Consider the following 8,928-nt stretch of genomic DNA (forward strand, 5'->3'; position numbering starts at 1 on the left):
GTCGCCAGCCCGCCGCCCGCCTCAAGATGGAGCCTCGGACGCAAACGCACGGCCGACGGGAGGCGCCGGAAGCCGGAGGACGCCGAGGGCCCCTCGAGGCCGCCGGGCGACCGCAGACCCGACAGGTGGGCCCGGCGCGGCCGTCGGGGTCCGGAGCGGGGGGGGGGGTCCCCGCACCCGACTGACTAGGCAGTGCCGTGGGTCACCAACAACTCTCGACTAGTCGGGGCGCCCTTGGGTCACCACCGCGGTTAGTCAGGGTGCCTTTGTCTCACTACCCGCGACTCTGGGTCGCCACCCCTGACTAGTCCCGGCACCTGTGCCTCACAGTACGGCCGTGGGGTGTCTCAGCGACGGGTGTCAACAGGAAGCGGGCTCAGTCTCAGTCAGCGAGCCCTGCTGTGTTCCAGGGATGGCGTTGGGGGCCCCCACGAACGTAGAACTTTCCAGAGCAGTGAGGCTGACCCTTAAAAGAGTCAGCTCAGAAAAGTTGGGTGTCAGCAGCAGAGTCGCAGAAGGTGGGCGCCAGGATGCAAACCGAGACTTCGGCTCCACGCCCCTCTTTCTACCCTGACGCGCCCTAGGCGCTTGCGTTCTGGCGGGTCTGGGTCGCAGCATTTACGTGTTTACGCGCTCACTTGAGTGCTTCCTGGGCTGAGCAGTGTGTCGCGGAGGCCAAGATGCCGTGTCAACCTAGATTTCCTTTTTGTTCTGCCTGCACCCTGCCACGGGTCAGCGAGTCAGACGAGGGGCGTCAGAGACGGAGCGGCTGAAGAGCGCGCGCAGGGGGCGGCCGGTGAAGGGCAGCGTGGTCAGGGAAGGCCCCTGTCGGGACGAGATGGGAGGGGGCCCCGAGGAGAGCCACCCGCCGGGGCCTGTACGAGCACGGCGGAGAGGAGGGCGTGGGGTGCGGGGCACAGCTGCCAAGGTCAAGTACTTACTGATGGGTTAGGGGTGGGAGCTGGGAGGAGTTCAGGGGTGACTAGCTTTTTGGCCTGGAGACCTTATTTGTGGAATCTTTTGCCACCATGGAGAGGATGGGGGTGGAGCAGACCTGCTCTGGGGAGGGAGTTGGTGATTAGGCTTAAGAAGCTTTTCAGGTGAGTAAAGAGGAGATGTTGAGGAAATAGCGGGCGGGATCTCACGGTCTGGTCGGGGAGGCGCAGGTGTTAAGTTAGCATACACGTGGCTTTTAAAGATTTGGGATTTGAGACTACCTGGGAAAAGATGGGAACGGAGAAGAGGCCCTCACAGCCCTGGGGCTAGATGTGAAGAACAGGTGATCGAATGGTATCTCTGAGTTCCTGCTCTGAGCCCTGCGGTGGTCTCTGTCTTAGCTGCAGACGAGGTGTTAAATCCTTACATTGCTTTGCATTCCTTTGTGTCCTCCTCCGGCTCACAGCAACCCCGTAGGCCTCCTCCTTCTGACAGGAATGCCCCGTCCTAGGCACGTCGCCCCTGCTCTTCGTTCTGTGCGTGTGCTTTTATTCCCTCAACCCCCTGTGGTGGCAGCGGGGAGTACACGGGGCGCATGGTGAGTGGAGCCACTTACGTCTCCACGGGTGCAAGAACTGGTTCCTTTGGAGGGACGTTAGCTCATCGTGTAAAAGAGGCTTTGTTTTCTACTTGAGCACTTTTCCAGAAGTACTCTTGTCCTAAGATAGGGTGAGTTGGTGAATATAATTTGCCTAATCTAAGAAATGAATTTTAGTTCCACGCAAGGTAGTTTTTATCAAGCTACCAAAGCATGAGATGGAGTGAAAGGTCGTTTGTAAGCACCTTTTAGAAATTCAGGAATCTGTCACGGCTGGGAAACCCAGACCTGGACCTCTCGATAACACTAGTGAGGATGTTGACGTCTAACCCGAGACAGGCCTCCATTTGGTTCTCTTCTGTATCTACCATACAGTCATTGAGTCATTTTAATTTGTTCATTAATTTGATTTCAGACCCTGCCAACCATATTTAGACTGTGGAAATTTATTTTTGCGGATCCAATTTGAGTTTCTGTGGGTGGAGTAATTATAAGGGGAGAAATGATAATTACGTAAAGGGATTACTTTTTCGTTATTGCTGTTGCATTTTTGAAGCATGTCATTGGGTTTCCAGCTAGAATGTATAAAGTCGCTTACTGACGCAGTTGAAGTTAGTTTCCACTTTTGATATACCAGTGATGGCCAGTAGAAAGTTGAGGAGGAAAAGTAAAAATGTAAGTTTATATCTAATCTCTAACTAACAGATGTAGCAACAATTCTAACTGCCAGAGTTCTTGGCATCAAGTTCAAATTGCCTGAACATGACTAAAGACTTCCTTGAGCCCTAGATAGAACTGAGCTTCTAGATTAAATTTAACCCAACTCTAGGGGGCACCTTTACCTGTAGACTAAGTCCTAATGCAGTAAGAACTCTGAAGTACATTTTTATCTCCCCCATTTTAATTATGATGTGATAGATCCTGAGCCATTAATTGTGCGCATCTAGAAGTAAATAGTAGCCACATTTGTTAGGTGCTGGTCACTCTGCTTAGCTCTAAAAATGTATTAGCTGAAGTCTTTTTAAAATCCTAAAAAAAAAAAACCCTCTTTTTGTAAATAAAAGAAGTTGTACTAGGTAGGTACACTTCTTGGTGCCGATGATAACTGTTGACTCTGTCGCCTTTCCCCTGCACTGGCACACAGAAGTCGTTTAACAGACAGAGCCCAGGAGGCTTCAGACGAATTGCCTGAACTCGGTGAGTCAGTAAGTCATGGAGCAGAGATTCTCTGGAGCCCGTTTTCTTGGCACTCTCCAAACAGCCTCAGAGCATTTCCTGATGCGCCGTTTGAAAGGAAACTGAAAGTTGTGTCATGGTTCAAATGTGCGTTTTCCTTTTATTGCAGCTTTACCACTCCCGAAGGCCCTAAGCCCCGTTCTAGATGTTCAGACTGGGCAAGTGCAGTCGAAGAAGATGAAATGAGGACTAGAGTTAACAAGGAAATTGCAAGGTACGCATTTCAGGCCAGTTTGAAATGGTATCTCTGGTGTTTTAAATTATATATTAAATTTGAGGCATATCTTAGAGTGGTGGGCCCCAGACCAGCCACGTCAGCAGCTCCTGGGAACTTGTTGGAAATGCAGGTTTTCAGGCCGCACCCCAGGCCTGCTGGATGGGAAACTGGGTGGGGCCCAGCCCTGGCTTAAGCCCTTCAGATGAGTCTGCTCACTGAAATTTGAGAACCGGTGTCTTGCGGCTGTCCTTCCAGGGTGGCAGTAAGTGGGAGGTGGCGCTGCTAACAGCTCAGAAATGCCAGAGTGCGTGCGGGGACGGGTCCCTGACTTGGGGTCTGTGAACCCCTTGCAGTCGTACCCAGAGCTGTGTATTCAAGTTCGACTCCAAGCCACTTCCTCTTCCTCAGTGATGCATCCTTCACCACTGCTCACCCCCCTGGATTACGTTCTCCCTGGTGTTTTGGGGCCTTTCTTCCCTTTGATAGATGCCATCCAACCCAGGGAATGAACGTTGAGTTAAAATGTTGTGGCTCGAAATTAATTGAAGTATATTGAACCAAGAGTCTGTTCTTAATTCTGATGAGAAAATATGTCCTCATTGTCAGCAGGGAAGCAGGGCCAGACTGCTTCCTCCCCCTCTGCAGTGGTCGATGGTATTTAGAGCTGCCTTGTTTTTTTTTTTTTTTTTTTTTTTTTCGACGAGCCTCTCACTGTTGCGGCCTCTCCCGTTGCGGAGCGCAGGCTCAGCGGCCATGGCTCACGGGCCCAGCCGCTCCGCGGCATGTGGGATCTTCCCGGACCGGAGCATGAACCCGTGTCCCCTGCATCGGCAGGCGGACTCTCAACCACTGCGCCACCAGGGAAGCCCAGAGCTGCCTTCTTTGGAAAGGCTCGGACACACGTGGGGGTTGGTTGTGACCACTTAATTCCTTTCAGACATTAGAATGCATGTGTGTGGGTGAGTAGGATGCCTGGGTAGAAGGGTGAACTGGAGCTGACAGCCGTGGGCTTCAGTGTTTTGAATGAGTTCTCGTGTTTATACAGATCTTGATTTTTCCCAGCTGTAACGGTAGGCTGTTTGACTGGGTCTGTGCAGTTTTTGTGTTCTGCTCAAGGGTTATAACAGTTCTCATCATGTCCTTGTGTATCTGGACCCCCAGTGTCACCTTTTGCTGGGGACTGTCTGCAGCTCCTACGTGCTGCAGGGAGACCCCTGTTTGTCTTGACCTTCCTGTTGGTGGACCCCTCTTTGTTCCTTTCTAAAAATTGTCCTACCTTGCAAAGCAGGCCTGATCTTGTCCAGAGCACTGTTTTGGGCCGCTCTGTGGATCACACCCTTTCTGATGGAAAGCTGCTGCTTTTGATAAGACCCAAGTGATGTGAGCTTTTGATGATGGTGGTCTGTCTTACTTCCCACCAGGAAGCGGGGAGGTAAGAATTCAGCTCACTGTATGCCAGGGAGGCTAGCACACACTACACCAGTGGCCTGAAAATTTGAAAATGGGTTTTAGTCATACCTGAAGCCAGTCGTTTCAAGTGGGGTTCCAGAAAGAATGAAATTCTACAGAAAATGATTTCAGGGACTAGTTTCGCAGTTCTCAGGGGGTGGTTCATTATCTCCTGGTATCCAGGCTTCACTGGGGTGCCCCAGCAAACTTGGGGAAGGTTGAGAATTTTAGATTTGGAAGGCGGCACCATGGTACGTGACATCTTTTAGACACTTGCGTGAGCTTCTAGCTAGAGGTGGTTCGCGGTTTCCACGTTAGATTGCACTATGCTTTTTTGGTGACGTACTTTTGCAAAGTTGGGTGTTGGTCATTGCTGTGATAGAAGGCAGATGCCCGGTGAAATCCACAAGGGATGGGGGGGGGAAGGTGTGCAGTCTTTCTAAGAAGGTGAGTAGTCCCAGCAGGCACACGTCTCATTAATAAGTAATCGTGGTATTAGAAATAAAAGCTTTGTATGTCAACTCATGTTTATTTTTTTCTAAAGCCTTCCGGGTTAGAGGGATGTAAATTTCTATGTCGTTTGGGTCTCACTACTTAACTGGTGGCAGTAGTTTTTTTTTTAGAACCTGGTTGTTTTAAGCACCTTGTATGATCTTGGCACGTAACCTTTATCTTTGCCTCAAAGGTGATTGAGGGAGGTTGAAAATAAAAGAAGCCACCTACTGTTACTTAATCCACTTACCAGACCGCAGTCTCAGGGAGGCTTTGTTCCCTGTGGCTCTCTTAGCTCTAAAAGCTTTGTGTTCATTTCTATACCTTTTTAAAAACAGCAACATTTACTTTGCTCTCAGATATAAAAGGAAACTCCTCATAAATGACTTTGGAAGAGAGAGAAAATCATCATCAGGAAGGTAAATGCTGTGTAATTATTTCTTTTTTAATTTAATAGATCTGTAGTTTATTAATGAAAAAAAACTGAACATGAGATGCTAAGTGTCTCAGTAGCATTTACTGTTTTTCTGTTCTTCACTGATTAGAAATATGTATCTATCGTGTACTAAATTCCCATATATTCAAAGATCCTGGACTGTTGTGGGGTTAGTATGGTTTGGAATCCAGAGCACAGATACTCCTGTATCGTGTTCAGACGTTTTCCTACGTCGTGATCTTGTAAGTGAGGCTTGTGCCGTGCATTTCATTTTCTTCAGTTCGGATTCGAAGGAGTCTATGTCAGCATTGCCAGCCGACTTAGAGACCGATGAAAGTGTCCTGATGAGGAGACAGAAGCAGATCAACTATGGGAAGAACACCATTGCCTACGATCGCTATATTAAAGAAGTCCCAAGGTAGTCTTGTTTCGCCAGCATGTCCTGGTCAGGTCATGTGGCATTGCCGTCTAAAGAGTTGCTTTGGTGGTAAATCTGATTCTGGGCCTAGTTCTGCTAAGAAGTGTACTATTAATTATTAATGACTTTCAGGCACTTACATAAATAAAGAAGAATGGGTTGGTGACTGAGAAACCAAGGACGTGAAGATAAATAACATTTTCATAATTTAGAATGTTAGATGACATTTCATTTCTCAGGACTCATAGCTGTCTTGTAAATGTAAGATTATTAAAACACATGATGGGAAAATGTAAAGTTCAAGCTACAGATTGTGAAGATTTCATTAGAGAAAGATAGGAGTCTTGCCCCGTTTTGTGTAAGCAGCATCCCCCCTCCCCCCACGTACGCAAAGATACAAAGGGAGCTTTAGAGAGTGTACCAGCTGCTTGGCAGGATTGAAGTGCAGATGTCCTATTCTGGGGCATGGACTGCGAAGGAAAGCAGAGGCAGAGAGGTAGTGCTTTTAAGCTCACCTGCAAATGTGGATGGTGTGTGCCAGGATAATCCCTCTGTCCCGGTAGGCACCTTCGACAGCCTGGCATTCATCCCAAAACCCCCAACAAATTCAAGAAGTATAGTCGACGATCGTGGGACCAGCAGATCAAACTCTGGAAGGTGGCTCTGCATTTTTGGGATCCTCCAGCGGAAGAAGGATGTGATTTGCAAGAAATGTATGTCTTTATCGCATTCTCGTCCTCCGTGTCTGCAGTTCGGGCGGTGATCGCAGTGGCTCTGTCACTGTGTGGCAGGTTATCGTGCATAACGTCCGCCTGTGGTCACAGCTTCATGTGTGTTTTTTCTCTGCACGAGTGTATAAAGCCGGCTAGGCGGGCTCCGGGAGAGGCTGGAGGGAGGGGTGTGCTTCCTGGGCTGGCTTTACTGTCTGTAGCTCGGACAGACTCATCTTAGGAAACCTAGAGATATGTGGGGTTTGTTTGTTTTTAAGAGAACATTTTAAAAAGCATGTGAGTAATTTATGTTGAGCTATAAACATGAAAGGTCTTTTTTTTAATCTAAGGAAGGCTTTTATCTTTTTAAACTGTGTCTAGTTGGAAAGGTCTCAGGCCTGAGTTTCTGCCACGTGGTCGGGATGCCGGTTGAGTGCGGAGGTGGAGAGACTTGTCTGTGCGGCCTCTCTTCTCAGCTCCTTCGACCTGAGACTCTCCTGCCCTCAGAGACACATTTATTCATTCAAGTGTTGGAGTTTCTGCTTTGTGCTAGGGAAATTCTTTAGAAAGAAGTTTGGCCTCACAGACACACACTGATTTTTTTCCCGGTGTCACTATTGTCCCATTCTGTCTATGGGTAGGAAATTGGACAGATGAGTGATGGTGTGTAGTATGGCTTGTCACAGTGTCTGTCTCCCCCCAAAACTGGGCTCTGTTATTGACGCTCCTACTTGGAAGGATGCCTGTGGGTGTGTACAGATAGTGGGCCATGGGCAGGAGCGGGCAGGTGGTTGTGCGCTCCGAGCCGGTGGACCTGTTTGCCTGCAGGGCCTGCTTTACCTCTGCCAGGTGATCGGGCAGAGGGTCCGTCTGGCACACGGGGAGTCGCTGAAAGCTGGTGGGTCCCTCAGGGAGCAGAGGAGATGTGTGTCAGCGCTCACGGGCAGCGAGGCCGTGGTGGCGTTTGCCTTCTCCTGGCTCTGTTCCGCGGTGACTGACGTGCTTGTTCTGACCGCACAGACGTCCTGTAGACCTCGGGGAGATGGAGACGGAATCTGCGGAGAGCAGCTCTGAGTCCCGGACGAGCTCTCAGGATAACTTTGTAAGTACCTTTCCTTTGTTTATCTCTGCGCGTCAGTGTTACAGGTTAATTGTTGACAACGTATTCCCCTCTGAAAACTGAGGTTTAAGCTGAAATTTGATTCTGATACTTATGAAAAAGGGGCTCCTTACCCCTTTCTCTGACTTTATTGAAGTGTCAGATTTGATGGAGTTCGTAGGTAGTGGCCTTATTTTAGATTTTGGGTTCAATCCAACTAATCAGTACCACCATTTTCATTTAAAAGTAAAAGGCCTTTTCTTCTCCGGTTCGCAGGCTTTGTCACTATTTTTAATTTTAGGCTGTCTAGTTCTGGTGAATTGCTAGTATAGGAATCATCTGCTAGTTGTTATAAGTGGAGGAATGCTTTGGGCCTAGGGGTTTCCCCACATTTGCCAATTTTAAAAAATTACGTGTTTTCGGAAGAAAAAACCTCCAAAGATGAAAAGCGACGTACAGAATTGCCTCGTCTTTAATTCTCTAGTTACGGGTTGGGTGCACGTTCTTCCAGACTTCTCTGCACGTATACAAGCCAAATGCACAGCAGCACTTTACAGTGAAAGGATCCCTTCGTTATTTTAAAAGAGACGGCCCAGTATTTACATGTGGAAATATTCTGCGCATTAAGTAAAAAAACAGGTTAGAAACTAGAACTCATAAATATTTGTTTGAAAAACTCATGTTTTATAGAAGATCAACCTGTACTGTATCTGAACAGCTCAGGAACATATAAAATGAAAGTGCGTAGTTGCCTTTTCCTGCCTGCCTTCCATCTGTGTCACCCTGATAAGCCTGGGACGTGCCCTTCCAGTCTTGGGGACCATCTGCATCCCACATACTCTTTGTGACTATTCGAGGTGTTAGAAGTAACACAGGGACTCCCCTGGAGGTCCAGTGGTCAGGACTCAGCGCTTCCACTGCAGCGGGCTTGGGTTCAGTCCCTGATCGGGGAACTAAGATCCTGCAAGCCGCGTGGCCAAAAAAAAAAAAAGTAACACTAATGTCCAAGAGAGAGGAATGACAAAATTACATTCATAAGAAATACAGCTACTCCAGATTGTTTTTGAAGACCGATAACGTGGAAAGTCGTCAAGATAAATAGAAACAGGACACCTAACCACAGGATGATCCCAGTTTTGTGGGTATTTATACGCAGGCAGGACTAAAACCCACGACGATCTCAGCACGTGATATCCTTGGTGTGCATTAAGAGTGGCCGCTGTCCCAGCTCAAGAAGCCGAGTCTGAATGTGCCGCTCGTGGTCACACAAGTTAGGGGGTGGCGACTGCACGGGCGGGTCGGGGGCCAGGCCCTGAAGAGCAGGGGCAGCGGTCCTG

At 48.6% G+C, this 8,928-nt stretch overlaps 1 protein-coding gene across 1 annotated transcript in view; it reads left to right on the top strand.

Annotated features, from left to right (window-relative positions):
• SLBP (stem-loop histone mRNA binding protein) overlaps positions 1-8,928 on the top strand; it is a gene marked incomplete at its 5' end in the record, with an annotated part of 10,696 nt that continues 1,768 nt past the window's right edge. The window contains 6 exons of the mRNA XM_024732724.1: positions 1-125; positions 2,880-2,984; positions 5,288-5,347; positions 5,645-5,782; positions 6,346-6,495; positions 7,513-7,594. Of these exons, the coding sequence (XP_024588492.1) occupies positions 1-125; positions 2,880-2,984; positions 5,288-5,347; positions 5,645-5,782; positions 6,346-6,495; positions 7,513-7,594 (660 nt within the window). The remainder of the gene's footprint in view (positions 126-2,879; positions 2,985-5,287; positions 5,348-5,644; positions 5,783-6,345; positions 6,496-7,512; positions 7,595-8,928) is intronic.

The sequence above is a fragment of the Neophocaena asiaeorientalis genome, unplaced genomic scaffold (assembly GCF_003031525.2).
Source record: "Neophocaena asiaeorientalis asiaeorientalis breed wild unplaced genomic scaffold, Neophocaena_asiaeorientalis_V1.1 scaffold762, whole genome shotgun sequence".
NCBI lineage: Eukaryota > Metazoa > Chordata > Mammalia > Artiodactyla > Phocoenidae > Neophocaena > Neophocaena asiaeorientalis.